At 42.4% G+C, this 19392-nt stretch overlaps 1 protein-coding gene across 17 annotated transcripts in view; it reads left to right on the top strand.

Annotated features, from left to right (window-relative positions):
• MTSS1 (MTSS I-BAR domain containing 1) overlaps nucleotides 1–19392 on the top strand; it is a 175281-nt gene that overhangs the window by 22224 nt on the left and 133665 nt on the right. For all 17 annotated transcript variants that reach the window (XM_005288793.5, XM_042861002.2, XM_065586114.1 and 14 more), the window contains exons 2-3: nucleotides 2476–2537; nucleotides 6291–6364. In XM_005288793.5, the coding sequence (XP_005288850.2) occupies nucleotides 2476–2537; nucleotides 6291–6364 (136 nt within the window). The remainder of the gene's footprint in view (nucleotides 1–2475; nucleotides 2538–6290; nucleotides 6365–19392) is intronic.

The following is a 19392-nucleotide window of genomic DNA, read 5'->3' as shown; positions in this document are numbered from 1 at the left end:
CCTTGTATTCCCCAATCTGTATGACTGTATCCATCTGTTTTTTCTCTTGACTTCTATTTAGATCGTAAGCTCTTTGTGGCAGAGACTGTCTTTTTGTTCTGTTTGTACAGCACCTAGCACAATAGGGCCCTGGTCCATGCCTAGTGCTTTTAGGCATTGTGGTAATATAAATAATTAATAGGCGATCTTCTGTCTCATTTGATAGAAGCAGAGATGACACCTGTTGGGGCAGATATACCTTCCTACAAACAATTGTATTTGCATACAATAACTTCCCGTTTGGAATGCATATTCTCAGCTGTGGGCATCTGTTTTATCTAGGCTTGTATCATGCCCATTGCTGCAGTAACTGAGTATCTTACACATTTATTAAAGTCAACACGGTCTCTTTTTCTCTCTAACCCCTAGTCAGTTGGAATTATTTGTGGGGGGGCATGGACAGCTGATTGTACTGTGGCAGGGGGGTGGGGAGAAGCTAGGTCAAAGGGGGACTCAACACTTATTCTGAATAGAGCTGTTGTGGTAACGGGGCCTATCAATTTATCCTAATTGTGAGCTCAGCTGAGAAAAGTGAGTGAAAGTCCGTAAGATGTCACAATAACCTATACCAATAAATGTTGATGGGAAAAGGTGCAAAAGGGAGACAGACTGAATTAGCCCTAACAAAAAGGCCTACTGATATAATTCAAGAACAGTGTTAAGATAATGCTTGGTAACCAAGAAAAGCCTGGGGACAGGAAAACAATGAACCAAAATTAGAGTATTGGAAACTAGGCCTAATTGGTGACAAAATAATGAGGACCAGGAGTCCTCAGAAGGAGATTTTCGGGGATGACGGCAATGCTGGCTGATTAAAAGAAGGGGTGCCACCCCCACTGTCTACTGAGCAGACTGGGCCAGAGAGGAAGTTAGATGACATTGTCACCTCTACTGGCTCTGGCTAAATCCCGAATACCACCTGGGATGTGAGACTTTGTCCCCTCCTCCCACTCCACACAGTATGTCGTTTTCCGTCCACACCCCATTTCTTACCTTTGCTATCCTTCTCCGTTTGCCTTTTGTCTAATTAGAGTCTGGCTTAGCCAGCCAAAAGTGTATATTTTGCTACACTGCTGTGAGCCTGTGATCAGAAAGAGGCTGTTAAAAGCAATGCCCTAAACAGTGCATCGCTGCTACACCTCTACCCCTATATAACGTGACCCGATATAACACGAATTCGGCTATAACATGGTAAAGCAGCGCTCCGGGGGGGCGGGGCTGCGCACTCCGGCGGATCAAAGCAAGTTCGATATAACGCGGTTTCACCTATAATGCGGTAAGATTTTTTGGCTCCCAAGGACAACGTTCTATCGGGGTAGAGGTGTATAAGTTTGCCAGATCTCAGAGTGGCCGACAAAACCATGTGCTGTGCCTGTGATTTTTCTAGCAGAGAGATTGCAAGTGAAAGTCAACACCAGAGACAAAAGCTGCACTTTGTCTTTGCTGTTCTTTCTTCTCCCTTCTTGTGTATGTCTTGTTTTATCTAAACAGGGTCAAACTTCAACCGCATTTATAACCGCTTCAGCCCATCTTAACTAAGTTCCCCTCCAAAAAGGACAGTTGTTATCTTTGATACCATCTGAAAGACTGTCAAACAAGGTGTTTTACTCATAAAAGTTCTCCCCAGGTAGAGTGGAAAAAGGAACGAGTGATGTTGTTCAAATGAAAGCCTTATTCTACATTTCAAATGCATTAAATATTAACTGTTTCCCCTTTTTTCTTTATCTGTAATAAAAGGTTAAAAAGATGTTTAATTGTGTTTGCCATGTACTAAGCAGGGCTAAGGGCTCTGCATACCAAACCTTATTTGACACAGTTTAATGTTAGACAGTTTGGGGGGAGATCGATCTAAGTTGTGCAACTTAAGCTATGTGACTAACGTAGCTGAAGTTGACGTACTTAGATCTACTTATCGTGGGGTCCACACTACGCGATGTCCCCTTGCTCTTCTGGTTCAGGTGGAGTACAGGAGTCGACGGCAGAGCAATCTGCGGTCGATTTAGCAGGTCTTCACTAGACCCGCTAAATCGACTGCCAATGCATCGATCGCCATGTGTCGATCATCCGGTAAGTGTAGACAAGCCCTAAGTGGCTTGCCCAAGGTCACACAGGAAGTCTGTGGCAGAGTAGGTATTTGAACTTAGGTCTCAAGTCCTGGGATATAGTGTTCTCTGCTGCTTATGTTCAGCAAACAGGCAGCCTGAATTCAGAACCAGTGGGAGTTTTTTTTGTTTAATGACAATGTAGTTCTAAAGGAACAGCAGATAAATTGTTAGAAAAATGTTACACGGCTCAAGGGATGGTCATTTATTAAACAAAAAGTAGGCTTTATTGCTTTACTTTGATCATTCGTATTATCTCAAACACTGAATTCTGAATGTCAAAATTGAATGGCCACTAAAATTCTCATTATTAGTTGTTGTTTTTTTCTTTCAGGGAAGTTACCCAGTTTGGGAAGATTTTATAAACAAAGCTGGGAAACTGCAGTCTCAGCTAAGGTAAGTTTCTTATCGCACAGCCCATCCCCTTGGCATGTGTGGACATGCTAGGCATCCTGTGTAGTTCAAATGGTGCTTCATCCTTGATAGTCTATTTAGCATGTTTTTAGTTTAGTTTTTCTTTTAAATATTTCATATTCAAAACTCATCAATGTAATTTCTGTGTGCCACCTTTTACAGCTTTAGTATATTTCAGAAAAAATAGCTAATTTTCCACACAGGACAGTAAGTTCTTTTCACATTTTCATTGTTTCATGATGTGGCCCCATCTGGAATATTATTGTAAGACAGTTGATTTAATTAACCCATAGCTTTGGGGTTGAAAGTCCTTACATTATTTTTATAAATGTAAGATAAAGAAGGCTTATTAAGTTACAGGAGTACTTTAAATATTGGGTAAATTCTATGATAACCTAAATACTAGGACAGAAGATCTGCCTGCCAAGGGAATCACAGTTCTGGGTCATTCGGCAGCAGTTAATAACATGTAACTGATTGGGTTTTAGTATACCAAGTGCATTCTGGATAACTTTTCATAGCCTTCCATTAATAAAATATTATTCAAGCAGCTTCTATATCCGTCATGACTTGGTATCAGTAACAGAATCAACAGACTCATAAAATGCCTTTCTATTCACATAGAGAGAGGGGAGAAATTAAATTGAATATTTCTATGAACTGAACCTTGTTTCCTAAACTAATGGGATGTACACGTCTCATGTGTCCTGTCAAAAACCCCACAAAATCCTGTCTGTGGTTGGTTGCCTGCATGTGTCCTTCCCTTTCCATGCAGACCTATCCCATTGGGTATCCCATGTGGGATTTGCCTGTCTTACTGAAGAAGTAAAAGGAGGAAAAGCGGAACCATGCTTTCTCTGACTCCTATTAGGTTGTGTAGTTATCTATTTTTAAAGATTTTCAGTTCTCTTTTTTTCTCCATGTCCTTCTCTCCTCCACCAGCAGTCCTGCAGTATGGGATTTGAAGCGTACCCCTGGGGCTAGGAAGGCACTGTTTTGGCCAATGTGAGCTTGCTTGTCCCCACCCTATCCAGCCACCACCTGCCCTTTTTCAATATGTGATGCCAGTAAGGCAATTGCCACATATTGGGAGTACTTAAGTGCCAGGAAGGTTTTACAAGACTGTGCCACAGCATCACTCCAAGTTGCAGATCATTATGAAATCCACTTTGGATTTTGGAAGGCACCACTGGAAAGAGTCTGCCTTAGATGTTCAAACGTCTGGCCAGTTTCCAGGTTTTCCCTGAAGTCTTGTCCTGAATGGGATGGACTGGAAAGCGGAGCCATATTGGTACTCTTGAAAGGAGCTAGGCCTACTTCCTTATCTCCAGGAGCTTCTCTGTACACCCAACACCCCAAGTCTTATCTGGCTTCCTGCTTCTGCCACGTTTTGCAGCTTGGGAAGCTGTAGGGGTAGGTGAAATACAAATGCAGCTATGGCCAAGTGTGCACAGCCAGTTTGAGGATTCACTCACTCACTCACTTCCAGCAAATGTTAATCTTTTGCCTCTGCTGCTTCCTCTGACAAAGGGGAGTATATGTAATCTAACCTGGAGTCAGGGCCCCTAGTGTTTTCTTATCAGAGAAGTGGAGCCTCCTTATTAACAATCTGGATAAGATAATGTAGCGTATGATTTTGGAAGAGTCTAATAATAGGAAAACAATGCTGGAAAAATCCAGATGTGGAAATAGCCAGGTCCATGAATAAGTATTAACAATTAGCTAGAGAAGCTGTGCTCCTCCCCCTATCCCAGGGGCTGACCTACAAATGACAGTATGTAGAGATTCCTCCTCCCATCCATTTGAGATCATCATCCCTTTCAAATCCATATCTTGGATCAGAAGATGGAGAAGCCTCTTAGGAGGCATTCTGCATCGTCTGTAGCCCAAGTGTGCACTACCATTTATGTCTCCTGTATTTTGAGGGTGTGCGTGAAGTGAGGGTTGGATAACATCCAAGTAGTCCGGTTCCAGCTCTCCCAGGAAAACCATTCTTTATCTACAATTATGGTCTTTACTGACTGCGGACAAGCTTCCCTGCAGCTTTCTGCTCACGTTTTTGGTTCGGTGAGTGTGGTGAGGATAGACTTCTGCCTTTAGGCCGTAATGAGGAGACTTCTGAGGCAAAGTAAAACTGATGGATCTCTTTAAGGGGATCTTGATTATTTGGGACTCATTTGGAGTGATCTCTTCGACTGTTGTGGGGAGGAGGGAATTCACTATATTCGCCTATGTTTCTCCATACCTCATTGTCCATGAGGACTAAATATTGCTGTGCCACTGTTCTCATTTAATCCCTAAAGTCCTGTCCTAATTTCATTTAAATCAGGATACCCAGACTGAAAGACAGAAAAAGAAAAGTTCTGGCACAAAGCTGTGATGCGTAGGGCCCTCAAGACCTACTTATTTAGAAAACTGGAATCTACGTTTGTCCTCTCTGAGGATAAGAATCAAGGGATGCCAGCGGCTAGATTTGCTATCTAAATAGATAAAACTGTTTATCTGTAGTATGCAATTAGCAGGCCATCCTTGCCCTTTGAACCTGAAAGGCCAATCCAGTTCACTTCCTAGACAGAACAGGTGAGCAGCTGTAGCTGAAGAAGTGCAAATCTCCCAGTTGGTGGTCCCTGCAGAAGTGTTCTCAACATACTGCCTCTATGCTTTCATCCTCAGATGCTGCCTATGGACAATGTGCCCTTTGGGCATTCCTCATAGCTTGGTGGGCCTTCCTTCTGTCAAGGATGTGGGGGGAGGGGGAAGGTATTCTGTATCTTGTGCATTAGTTTTGATGGAATTTTCTTCAGTTGGCTCTTCTGCCTTTGCCATCTTTTCTCTTCTGTCTCTTGGGGGTGTGTTTGTCTCCTCCTCGTGGTGAGACTGCCTCCGGTACAGAAGAGACTTCTTACTCGTAACTCCTTTCTTTGGCCTGGTTCTATTTGCACAGGCACCCACGATTAATCAGCAGGTGCAATTTTGTTGTTCATGTTTATATATAGCACTAAGACATTTGGTTTAGCTCTTCTAGAGGCAAAGGTGGGGGTGGGTCTAGCTGGCTCGGCAACTAAGGCTGAAGGTGCTGACCTACCTGTCAAGAGGTGAATGATATAACCATTTGTCATGCCCTGGTGTAACTGTAGAACAGAGAGAAATCTCTGGGTAGTGAATATTTTCCTTTTCCCACTGGTCCCACTCCCAAACAGGATCAGCAGATGTCTTGGAATGTACCCTCTTATGCTCTCACAATTATCAGGGAGGCAGGTACACGTCAAATGAGAACTCAAATGATGTGCTTAGGATAGGATTTGACTAGGACTGCAGAGAACTCCCTTATATAGGGATGTATCCTGCAAGGTACAGGTGCCCCCTGAAAATAGTAGTGGCTTTAATTTGTTTAGATTCTTTTTCATGTTTGGTTGCTTTAATATTGATTCATCGGATGAAATCCGCTCGAAGGGTCTGGCTGCAACCTTTTGAAATAACACCTGTCCTATGCAGTTCACAGCACAGCATTAGCATGGCTGCAACACGGTCCATAGTACCAGCACAAAGCAAGGAAGAGATTAAGAAATGAAGGCAGAAGAGGGCTAAATTCAAACACAAAATAGAGGGGGGTTTGTTATATTGTTGCCCCTGCAAGTTCCCACTGGTTTCTTAATAAGCCTAAAGATTTTTGACAATAATTAAACAGGCAGCAATGAGACATAGCTAATGTTTTGTCTTCTGTATGCATTTCAGGACTACAGTAGTAGCAGCTGCTGCCTTTTTGGATGCCTTTCAGAAAGTGGCTGACATGGCTACTAACACACGTGGTAAGCAGATGTGTCAATATTTAGTTTAACAGAATGCTGTGTCCAGTTTATACTATTTGTGGTGGTAAAAAAAAAAAAAAAAAAAAAAAAAGCTTAACTTGTTACCACTGACAGGCATATCTGGTAGACCTCTGTTTGATGAGCTCTTACTTTGAATATGCCGAATATGAGATGGTTTGGAAAGATTTTTTGAAAAATGATGGAGACCCATAATCTTGATTTGTTTGACATAAATCATTTTGAGTATTTCTTAATTGCCCTCTGAATTACATGCTTGGAAAGAATATTCTGACTGTAGATTTATTGAAATCTGTATCTGTTCTCACTCTGACACTTTATCCCATAAATAAGTTTAAAAGAGATGTAAAGTCAGATCCTCAGCTGGCGTCTATCGGTGTAGATTTATTGAAGACAATAGAGCTGTGCTGACTTGCACCAACTGAGGATTTGGTCTGTAGTTTTGTTGTTGTTTGTTTTAAGCCACAGTCCCTGGATATCTGAGACAGTTGCCTGTACCTTCATTTTAGAGGAATCTTCCTCTATTCTCCCCACCCTCCTGTACCCTGTAATTTCTCCTTAACCTGCTAATTAGTGGCCAAACTAGTTCTCCTTGCCTCTAGCAGGAAATGAGGGATGTCCAGGTTCATATGGGGTGACTGTGCAAGTTTGTCCGTGAATAGACAAGTAGAAACAGTGCAGCTGACAATCCTGCCAGACCCCTGGGTGAGTGGGGAGCAAAAGGCTGATTTTCTGCGGTGTGCTAAATGAACACGGACCCAGGCAACAAGAGTTCTGATGTCTCTGCAGAGGCTGGTCTGCCCGGTCCAGCAGGGCTCTATTGAAGAGATATTCCAAAGTGAATGTACAGCTGTTCATCAAGTTGTTTTCAGTAGTTTCTAGCTTTGGGTTTTTGGGATATTTATTTATTTATTTATTTATTGTTGGTCCTAATAAATCCTTGCTGGTTTCTAGCTCTGAGTAATACTGCATCCCTAATGTTGAAAATTGTGAGGTTTAATTAGCAATGTGCTAACTATCTAAGCCACACCTTTCCTTCTGAGAGCAGTAGTAGCAGCTGGAACAAGAGTTAAATAAGGGCACTGTGACAACTTTGAGGAACCAGATATTTTTTTTTGAAAGCTAATATTTGCATTCTGCTAAGCTTATCTGAAGGAATTTTTTAAAAAATGCCAGCATACATGTTGGACATCAGACCATGATTGACAGACTTGGCTTCTGGCGTACATAGCAGGAAAGGGGCAAAACTAGAGATGAGACTGTCAGAGGGACCCAAGGTGAAAAATTTTGGGTTTGGATTCTGAAACACCTCTTTTTTCCACCCACAAAGTTTGGGCTTGACTGAGCTCTGCTTCAGTGCTGGGTCACTAAAAGTGCTTTGAGATAATTAAAAAAAATGTTGTTTAGAAGTGTTTTGAATTCTTGAATGACAAAAAAACAACAACTAAGTAATGTGGGTCTATGCAAATTATTGCGGAATATTTTATACATCTGTTCCATGTATTTGGACTATATCCAACATGCATTGCATCTCTCACGACTGCGGCCTTCAGAAAAGAAGCTCTGTAAATTCAGTCCTATTAAATTTCTATAACCCCCACTGTTCTTCCTCCCTCACTTCCCCCAATTGAAATGATAGAAGGGAATTTTGACATATTTTTAGAAACTGACATTCTGACAAAATAATTGAAATTTCAGGCTAGTGGCTCTTCCATTTTCCCCTGAGTATGTATTACTAAGAATTAGCATCTTGCATTGTACCCAAGAAGAAACCTCCTTGAGGTTCTTAAACTAATATGACTCCTTATCTCTTTTTTGCTGTAGACTCGATGAAATCCTGGCCCCATTGAAGTCAATAGTAAAACTCCTGTGACTTCTCTGGGGTCAGGATTTCATCCAACATCTTCATAAAAGTAATAGCTTAAGTGAAATCTGGCTTAAAAATACTGACCCTCCCCTCCCTTTTGTGATGTGGGGATTCTTTTCCTGTCTGTGGGTTTGCCCCTTGAGAAGTTGTTAATTAGATATGTAGGACTTAAGATAATACTGTACTAAATGTTGCCATTTTTGTTTGTTTGTGTATTTTATCCTTTATTAATTGTGTGTTTCTTTGACCTGTTGTGGTTGCTGTTGATATAGATTATGCTTAATACCGCAAAACCCAGGGTAGTTTTTAAAACAGTTTTGTCCCATGTTTGTTTACATTAACAGAAGTTAGCCAAGTTTGCTTTTGTGTTAACTGTCTGTGCAGAGAGTATACAAAATGTTTGTTTTTAATATGTATGCAAATGTTTGAGGGAAAACTACAAAGCAGGAAATACACATGCATCCTGTGTACCACTTGACAGAAGGTTTAGCAACTTGGCACGGTGTGAATTATAGGTATACATTATCATTGTATGAACAAGTACTTCTTTGGTAACTTTAAGTAAAAATGCTGATCCACCTGCCTATTTCAGAGAGACAGTGTTATTCCCTAATGGGAAGTAATGTGATTAAATTGTTGTAAAGCTGTGTGCTGGGTTTTTTTTGTAGTTGCTTACTGTTTTACTGGAAGTGGTGTGTTATTTTAAGGCCCAGTGTTCTAGCTGATGAAAGCATTTTATCACAGTCAGTCAGCAGTAGCCCTCTCTGGCTACTTGTCAATCTGCTTGCATCAGCATTTGCTTCAGAGGGAGAAAATACTGCCTATGTCTATGTATATAATATGTAAATATTTACAACTATACATACCCACGTATACAGGGGAAACCCTAATACCTTTGCAGATACCTGAGGATGATGGGTTGTACGTAGCGTCTCATTTCATTTCCATGAAGTACAACACTGAAGCCAGGCTTTTCTAGCTGGCACTAACCTCTGCATGGTACTTGAGGTCTGCCACCCCGAAGTGCTGGCTATTCCCTTCCTATCTCACCGGTTCTCAAACGTCATTTCATTGTGACCCCCTTCTGATGACAAAAATTACTACACAACCCCAGGAAGGGAGACTGAAGCCTGAGCCCACCCAACCCCTGCCACCCTGGGTGGGGGTGGTGTGGGGTGGGGGAAACCCAAGCCCCACCGCCCTGGGTGGGGTGGGGGTGGGGGCAAAGCTGAAACCCAAGGGTTTCAGCCCCGGGCGTGGGGCCTGTACCTGAGCCCCACTGCCCAGGACTGAAGCTGAAGCCTGAGCCCTACCTCCCAGGGCTGAAGCCCTTGGGCTTTGGCTTCAGCCCTGGGCAATGGAACTCTGGCTTTGGCTTTGGCCCCGGGCCCCAGCAAGTCTAATGCCAGTCCTGGAGACCCCATTAAAATGGGGTTGTGACTGAGTTTGGTGTCGTGACCCCAGTTTGAGACCCGCTGGTCTCCCTTGGTCATTTGCCTCCTCTTGACTTTAAATTTGCAGGTTTTGCTTGTTGCGCAGTTTTTATATTCCTGTTGGGATTGGAGTCTTTGCGGTGGAAGGTTCTAAGGGGAGAGTGTAAAGCAATAGACTCACAGGGTGGAATGTGCCAGTACGCTGTGCTGTGTCATGCCATCATTCCGCACAGGCTACCTTTGAGGTAGCAAAGACCCACTCAGTGTGACGCAGTGCATTGTTGTACTGAGCTGGTCTATAGAAACAATAGCTCAGAGTGGTCTGAGCTGCTCTGTTCATTTCAAGGTGGAGGGCTAACTCTGAAGGATTTCAATACTGATGATGCTTACTCCTGATGTGTGTGAGCAGAAACATTCAGCTGTTCCAGGATGGTGAGTGGAGGATAAGTCTTATCACTTCTTTTTTCCAGTCTGATCCCTAAATAAGAAGAGCTGTTATATGAGTCAACTAATGAAAGAACATTGTCCCTCTAACACATGCAGTAAAAGTGGTGCGTTGCCATATATTAGTTATATCTATATACCGGATACAGAATTTGTTACACTACTTGAGTTCACATGCTTTTATAACAGTGTTGTATTGGAGGATTTATCTCAGTTTAAGGAGACAGTGTGGTCTGGTGGATTGATCGCAGGCAGGGAGCCAAGTACATGTGAGTCTCAGTTCTGCTCTGTATTCGTTTCAGAGCTGGCCTTCCTCAGGTCATGGGGCTTGCAAAGACTAGGATAAAAGGTATATTCAAAGAGTGCTGGCTAAATTGGTTCAACTATGCATTTTTAAATATCCACCTTTTATTCTAGTCTAGATACACCTGCTGTGGGGCCATCTTGGGATATGTGCTGAGTGCCCCCAACTTCTAATGACTTCAGTGGAAGTGCACTGTCTTCAGAAACTCCCAGGATCAGGCCCTATACTTTTCTCCCTCTCTCCTCCCCGTCCATACCAGAAGATAATTCTTATCCAGAGTTCATGGGAGGATTAGTTCATGTGTAAAATCTATGGCCCCAGTTCAGCAAGGTGCCTGAGCTCATGCCTAATATAAAGCATATGAGTTGTCCCACTGACTACAGTGAAGTTATTCATTGGCTGAGAGTTATTTTATGTCCCAATTTAAAAAACAAAAAAAAGAACAAGTACCATGTGCCCTTAGAATTATTAAATGTACAATAAAATTGCAGTAAATACGAATACATTACATTTCGTTAGCCACTGGCATTAAGGATGGGATTTTCAGAAGCACTCAACGTTGGCATAACTGCTCCTGTTGAAGTCCATGGTAGAGATCCTATTGGCTGCAAATGGAGATAAGTTTACCTTGGCCAGCAATAGATTAATAAAACAAAACAACCCCTCACTCTGAGAAGCCATTTTTCTCCCACTTCCCCAAAATACTCTCATTCTGCCCCATCAACCCTCTCCAATAGATGGCTTTTGCCAGTTAGGCATACGTTTCAATACCTTGCTGAACCGAGGTCTGTATAATGGTATAAGTATTTTTATTTTATTAAAACCCCCATCAAAAAAATTTTGGCGGAAAAATTACCTCAGACCCAGTCAGAATTTTTTGATTTATAAAGAACAATATCTTTCACTGGGTTCAATAGTCTACTCTGCCACAAAGTTCCTGTGTGACCTTGGGCAAGTCATTTAGCCCCTCTATGCTGCAGTACCCCATCTTTAAACTAGAGATAATAGTACTGCCTTACCTCGCGATGGGCGTTGTGAGGATAAATGCATTAAAAGATGGCAAAACACTTTTAGATCTACTCATGCAAAGCACTACATAAGTGCATTTTTAGGCATTATTATTATTTTAATTATTGGCTTAGTCTGCATTTTGCTGAGGATGGAGAAAGGAAAAACTAGATTGGTCTAGTCATTTTCTCATTTTGGCAGAACAGGAGTCACCACTGGAGGACTCCCACCCTTTCCCATAAGGCAGCTCTACATCCCATCGCCCAGCTGTTCTGAGAAACTGTGCATGGCCTTCCTGAACAAGTCCACTCCACTCCCCCCTTAAACTCTTCATAGCTGCACACAGAGTGCCCATTCAGCTGCAGCAGTCCCGGCCTGGGTTGGACGCTAGCCAGGGACCCTCTTACTGCACCAGCAAAACTCTGCACCCTGACACCTCTGGGCATGAGCACCATAGTAACTGGTAACTGCATTTGGAGTCTGCTAGATCCCTCCAGTTTTGGACCTTCATGTCCCAAATCCCCTGGCATGAATAGAGAACAAGTTTAGGTCTTCTTCCTACTGAAGCAAAAAATCTAATTTTCTCTTTGTCTTCACTATATTTTGATGTCCTTCCGGACTGGCACTGGATTAAAAAACTTGAAAATGTAGGTTGGAGAGGAGTAGTGACATTAGCCTAATGTTTTTAGCTTCAGAGTTAATATTGATGTTATCCTTTAAATCTACTTTATTGAATATTCATAGGGGAGCCTGAATATATTAAGTGGCAATGTCTCCCCACCTTCTCCTTCATTTTCATGGGTGTAAATTTAGAAGACTTATGGGAAGAGAAATTGGAAGCTTTGTGATTACGTGGGAGCTAACAATTGATCTTCAAAGTACAATTGTTAATGAGTCTTTCAGTATCCACTTCACATTTAGCTTTTTTTTTTTTTTTTTTGAACTGTGTTGAAGTGGTTTTTAATACACATAGCAGGAGTATTTGCCATTGGCAGATAAGTGTGCCTCAGAATGGTTTAATTATATAGTAACTCAGAGAGCTTTTCTGTGGACAGTCTGATTCAGTGTGTGATGATGCAACTCATGGAACTTGCTTCAACTTGACATGTCCTGCAAGCGATACACCTTCCCTCCATGTACAGTGCAATATACTTCAAGATGTCAGTGCTAGTTATGCTCTCAATCCCCTTCATTCTACAGCAGTCCATGAGGAGCGAAAGATGATCTGCACATTAGAGTGCTAGTGAGATGTGTGTCGGAAATGGTTTCCTGACGGTAGGATAGGACTTGGGGTTAGAGGGTGTCAAGGCCCATGAGGAATAGCCAAGATAGCGCATTGGAGAGCAGCCAAAACGGATGCTTATGTCTATGCTCAGCTGAGAGCGTGCCTCCCAGCCCAGATAGACGGAGACCCATTAGCTCTGCTCATGCTAGCGTGCTAAAAATAGCAGTGTGGATGTTGTGGCGTGGATGACAGCATGGGTTAGATGCCTGAGTACAAGCCCACCTACTCCCTAGGTCAGAGCTCAGGTGGCTACCTGTGCCTCTGCCTGTGCTGCTATGTCCACAATGCTGTTTTTTAGTGCACTAGTTCAAGTCTGACTGGACTGGGAGATATGCTTCTAGCGGCAACGTAGACATACTCCCAGGGACCCAGGGTGCATACTGTAGCTGCTAGCCAGTGCTGAATTTTGTGAAGTATCTATGCAGCTATTATTAACCGTGATAACTAAGTTAAAGTTAATATGGGTATGCCTACCTGTGCTCCAATCACACCTTCGCTTTGCAGCGTAGAAGTACCCCTGGTGTTCCCAGGCTGGGGAAAGGCATCTGAGGGCTATGGGCAGAAGATGAGTCTCTGCCATCCGGTCTTGCGAAAATGAATTATTTATTTGTATTTCAGTAGTGCCTGGAGGCCCCACTGTGCCAGGCACTGTGTAAACGTGAAATAAGATGATCCTTGCCCCAAACGTTTTGCGATCTAACTAAACAAGATAAGTGATATGTGGGGAAAAATCGAGGGGAAGTGATTTGCCCAAGGCCACACAGCAAATCACTAGCAGAGCTGGGAATAGAGTCCAGGTCTCCTGAGTAAATATTTTAATTCTCCTAACCTGGTGTTTGACTTAATAAAAATTACCATAACTTTTGTTCGCAGGACAAAATTCATGACAATGCAGCGCAATAGCATGGGAAATATTGAAAGAAGTGTCCCTTGGCTGTCAAAAAAACTTCAAAGTTAAACTTTGAACCAGCTGTAGAGATGGGCGCAGAAAAGAAACGTAATTTTCCCAAAAAACTTGTCCCTGTTTTTGCCCGGCTCTAGGGCAGTCTCCAATGACTGGAGACCTACTATAAATGATGACATCACAAGAAGCATGGGAGTAAAAGTGGAGCTGATGAGGGGAAGGGAATGTAGTCACTATGAAACTATTTTTTTCATTAACAGCTATTTAAGTGATATTAGAATAAAGGAAACCTTTGTTCATTTAAGGACATAGGAACTTACAATAAACATCCCTGTCCTTCCCCTGGTCCTCCCAAAATAAATAAAACCCAGGGATGAACAGACTTTACACACATGGTACTTGTAAGGTGTAAATCAAGCAGGAGAAAAAGCAGTATTTAAATAAACCTTTCATGCTACCAGTACTGCAATAAAGGGGTCAATTTAAAATCCTTTGCAGGTAGCTTTTAAATTGCTTGAATACATATTTACATACAATCTGTGGTCTATAATATCAACTCATGCATTACAGATAATAGTTTTAAAATTATCTTTTTAATATTAAATCTGCAGAATCAAGGAAGTACATAGTTGAAGGCAGGTAGTATTATCCATGTCTTCTCATCTCTGTCTTCTTGCGCATAGATAGAGCGCAGTGTTAGTCACTGAGCTGCATGCCTACCTTGAGAGTTCTGTGGTACTCAGTAGAATGGGGTCAGAATGGAATGAGACCTGAGTCTTGTCTTTTTTAGATGTAGTTTAATCTTAAATGCATAAATGCAAGAGATTTAAAGCTATGTTCTAATAATTTTTTGTTGCTGTTTCTAGCTAGATTTGTGTGTGTGTGTTTCTCTCCCCTCCCCCCAAGGTTAAGTCTAAAGCTAGCTCAGGATTCATGGTAATCAAAATTAGTGCTGCCTTGCTACTTCACACTGAGGGGAAATTTCCAGTTTGATAGATAAAATAATCACTATGGCAACCTACATGGCCACCTAGTCCACGGTGCTTTGCGCAATATGGTGTATAAATAGACGATGATGTCTCTTTCCCTAAATCGAAGCGTTTTTTTATGAAGCCGTCTGTCTTTTGTAAAGAGATTGAAATGCAGTTTGGAGATGGATTAGGCTGCTGCAACAATTTGTATTCAGGCAGCAGAAATGAACAAATTTAATTGCAAGGGTTTCTTTAAAAATCAAAAACAAAAAACCACCCACCACCAAACCAACGTTTGGGAGGGAGTGCAAATAAGAAATGGCAGGTGTATAGTATGGAAGAGCTTGACACCCCTTTTCTGAATAGATTTGCATTTTTAATCGGGAACATTGAGTCAGAAACCTTGTTGGGGGAGGTATGGGGGTAGAGGAAGAGTGAGCATTAGGTATGTATTGCTATTTAATCAATAACAGCAGCTTTTTTTCTGACTTACGTATTTCTTAGCACTGTAGTATCTAAGGCTCTATGGACCGACCCCTGTGTCCATGTGGTGCCCTTTATTGGACTCCATGTAGGTGTCTGCCCACATGTTGTTCCTTGCAGGACTGGGAACGAAATGCCTGTTTTTGGAATTGGTCTTGAGTTACAAGCGTTTAAAACCTTTAAAAATCCAATTTCTTGGGGAGCTGTGAAGATGAGTGTAAACCACAAGCTGTTTAAGGATTATTTCATTTCACTAATTTACTGGAGGGAGAGAGCGAGAATGACTTTTAAAACAGTGGCGGCTGAGGTTTTGGTTGATGGTTACTTGTCAATACAGCCCCTCTTCCTATGGTTGGAGATCCCCTTTCAGTCTAATTCAGTCATGATGTGATAAACTGGTACTAGTTGGTGCATAACCATACTTCTGTAGTAATCACAACAGAGCTTTTTTTCCCCTCTGTAAATCTGTTGGTTAGCAACAGTTGCTAAAGAGATGTTTCCTTTGTAGTTTACCAATATTTGTTTTATTTTAATCTATTTGTCATAAGGCATCTATAGGAAAAATAAGTTTTAAGGCCATTAAGTTAGAATTGAGTTGCTCACCCTTTATTTAAAGTGCATAAGAATGGCCATACTGGGTCAGACCAAAGGTCCATCTAGCCCAGTATCCTGTCTTCTGACAGTGGCCAATGACAGGTGCCCCAGCGGAAATGAACAGAACAGGTAATCATCAAGTGATCCATCTCCTGTTGCCCATTCCCAGCTTCTGGCAAACAGAGCCTAGGGACATCATCCCTGCCTGCCCATCCTGGCTAAAAGCTATTGATGGACCTATCCTCCATGAATTTATCTAGGTAGACTCATCCTGGTGGCCCTGGAGATGTTGCCCAAATAAAAGTACTGTATAGACAGCTGGCGATGCTTGCCCAACTGCCTTTCCATGTCCCACCCAAGGCTGCTTAGGCTACCTCTCGAGATGAAAGGCAGCTGAGTCTCTACATGCCAGTTCACTCCTTGGCCTCTCTGGGTATGTCTACACTGCAATTAAACACCTGTGGCTGGCCTGTGCTAGGTGACTTTGGCTCTCAAGGCTTGGGCTAAAGATGCTGTTTAATTGCAGTGTAGAGATTTGAGCTTGGGCGGCAGCCCAGGCTCTAGGACCTTGAGAGGTGGGAGGGTCCCAGAGCCCAGGCTGTGGCCCTAGCCTGAACCTCTACACTGCAATTAAACAGCCCCTTAGCCTGAGCCCTGCGAGCTCGAGTCAGCTGGCACCGGCCAGCTGCGGCTGTCTAATTGCAGTGTAGACATACCTCTGCTGAGATTGAGGGTGACAGTTGTGATGGTAGCTTTAGTGGACAGGGGAATGTGCCCACCAGAAGTCGGATTAGCAAGGTCAGCTTGCTTCCTGCAAGTCACACCAGATCTTTGTGCTGGCAACTTCATTTAGCTGTAGTATCAACCCAGGCAAGATTCAGACCACTGACACAGGAGTATGTCCTGTTATCACGTCTTTAAGCCATTTGTCCCTCTCTTCATTCCTTTACATCAGTCCTGAGTGATGCAAGGCAGTGTGTTTGTGGCACATTATAAAGATACACCCTTTGGACTGGAATACAGGTTTTGTTCTTAGGTTTTCCCCTCTGACAAAATTCTGTTTCTGACAACATAAAGGACACAAGCAAATGTGAGATTATAAACCTTGGAAGTCTAGAATTGAGAATTGCACATCCAGAACAATGGAGCTCTGCTTAATCCTTGAACAAAAGACCCAGCGGCATTTGCATTGTCTAACAGGCTTTCCCTGCTCTGTGATATAAAGTCTGTCTCTCAGAAGGATGCTTGAGCTACTGTTTCTGATGTTGTTTTAATTATTCCCTGGAGGCTAAACTCCGGCATGTCAATTCTTTTTATGCACCCTTACTGCAGAGGTGTCCGCAATTTCTGTTGTGTTGTGTTGTGGTGGTGTGTGTGTACACAAGCAAACTAGTTAGGGCTGTTCTCATTGCCAGGCAGTTTGCTTAGTGATATGATTCATCCCACATTTGTATACTTGCTGCTCAGAGGAAGGTTATACATTTGTATGGTAATAATGAGGTCTTGCTTAAAATAGATCGACTTCCTGTATTTTCTTGTCCTTCTGTTTGCTTGTGAGCTGTTAGGTGTTGCTAGCTCAATTATTTGCCCCTGTTACTATGTGCAAGTGTCAGTTTGTTTTAAAACGAGGCATCTCCTAGAGCTAGAGCCTAGGCAGTTTTCTGGTCTTGTTTGGCCAATGTTGGGGTAGAAATACCCTCTGTATGCAGAATTCTGAGCCCCTTGAGAGGGGAGCCCTTTTGGTTGTCAGATTGTACTAGAAAACTAGTATCAGCCTAGGACAAGTGACTTATTGTTCTGTGCCCTTCCCTCTCACTCCACTCCCTTACTTAATGAAGTCCAACCTGTAAAACTGCATGAAAGTTAAAATAGTGTGATCGTCCTGCTGTTTCAATTCAGTGTTAGAACCTCTCTTATCTTATTTTCTAGGAAGAGCGGGTGTAAAAAGGGCAAACTTCTGTAGTGAATGATTCTCCCCTTTTCCCCCCTTCCCCCCGATTGTTTCATTTGGCCTTTAGCGGGCAAGTTCTGGTTCAAAAATGACCCAATCTCAGTGAATGGTTGGGTTACCCTCGGTTAAATCTCATTGTGTTTGGCACTGGTTGATACATGAGAGGGAGCACGTTTCTTATTCTCATAAAGACCTTGGTGAAAAATGCTGCCATTTTGTAGCAGTGGCCCTAGCACAGGTTGCAGATAACCATGTGAAAAATAATAGGGAACGTTCTGTTGGATTGCAGTGTAGCAGAATCATGGGATAATTGTACGGGGTGGTTCTGTTTGCTATGCCAGTGCTTACAATTACTATGCAACTGTGTCTTTCTGAAGCATTTACTGCTATGTAAAATTGAAATCTGCATTATCCCCCGCTGTGAGTGCCTGGGCCTAGGGACTGGTTACTATAGAAACTAATATCAAGGAGCTGGCTGGTGCTTTTCTTCGGAGTTGTATAAGAGCGTATTTCACAGTTCCATGCAGTCCTGTGCAAATGTTTGATTACAACCAAGAAGATAGGGAATGTGGCTCTCCTTGCTACAACTGAAGTGCATGCAGCTCAAATGGGTACTGCGATCTGAACATGGGCATTCTGAAGAATGCCCGCATCAGAGGTGGACAGCGTGTAGGTTTCTAATGTTGCCAAAAGAGCCATAGATTTGAAGGATTGAAGAATACAGTGAGAATTGATGGTAGAATATTCTTATATTCTGGGCATCACTTCAAACCATCTCAGTGAAATGTAAGGCTAGGAATGGGTGCTGTTTCTCCACAGGATAACAGCTGTCACAAAAATATTTATCCCATACTGATACTGAACTGGAGTCTATTTTGCTGTGTATAGTGAATAGCATCGTTAACAAAGTTACATTTGCAGGGCCAGATTCTGCTCTCATTTGTAATGGGGTTGCACAGCAGAATGAAAAGAGACCAGAACAAAGGTGACTTTCACAATCCAGGTTTTGTGGTGCTGGCAGTCTGGAAAATATCCTGGTTCTTCTTGAACAATTATTATGTTGTGGTCTGAAGATGGAATCCCATGATATGTTTGTATATTTTTCAGAGTAGAACCCCATTTTCATGAGAAGGGGAATACAACATAGAAATAGCCACCTGCGGTAGAGTAACAATCCCTGAGCAGAGAATATTTCATACAGTCAGAAGAATGCCTCAAAGAAGTGAGCAGAATGCAGAATGGTACCTAGACTGTGGTCAGTTCCCCAGATATTGTGAATTAAAGTCAAGGGCAGTCTTATTGCCAGCCAAGTTTGTAGCATCAGCAACATAGTCTGAGGTGTGAACATGTATTCTAATGTATAATTGAAAGTTAGTTGAACATATTTGAGTATAAAAATATGGATAATCACACTTTTTAGAATAAGATTTCATAAGAATGGCCATCTAGCCAAAGGACCATCTAGCCCAGTATCCTGTCTTACGACAGTGGCCAATGGCAGGTGCCCCAGAGGGAATGAACAGAACAATCCTCAAATGATCCGTTCCCTGTCGCCCATTCCCAGCTTCCGGCAAACAGAGACTAGGGACACCATCCCTCCCATCCTGGCTAATAGCCATTGATGGACCTATCCTCCATGAATTTATCTATTTTTTTTTTGAACCCTGTTATAGTCTTAGCCTTCACAACATCCACAGGTTGACTGTGCAGTGTGTGGAAAAAATACTTCCTTTTGTTTTTTTTGTTTAATTGACATTGTTATCCAT

This window comes from Chrysemys picta, chromosome 2 (genome assembly GCF_011386835.1).
Source record: "Chrysemys picta bellii isolate R12L10 chromosome 2, ASM1138683v2, whole genome shotgun sequence".
NCBI lineage: Eukaryota > Metazoa > Chordata > Testudines > Emydidae > Chrysemys > Chrysemys picta.
The sequence above is the reverse complement of the archived record's forward strand: the minus strand, read 5'-3'. Positions and strand labels throughout refer to the sequence as shown.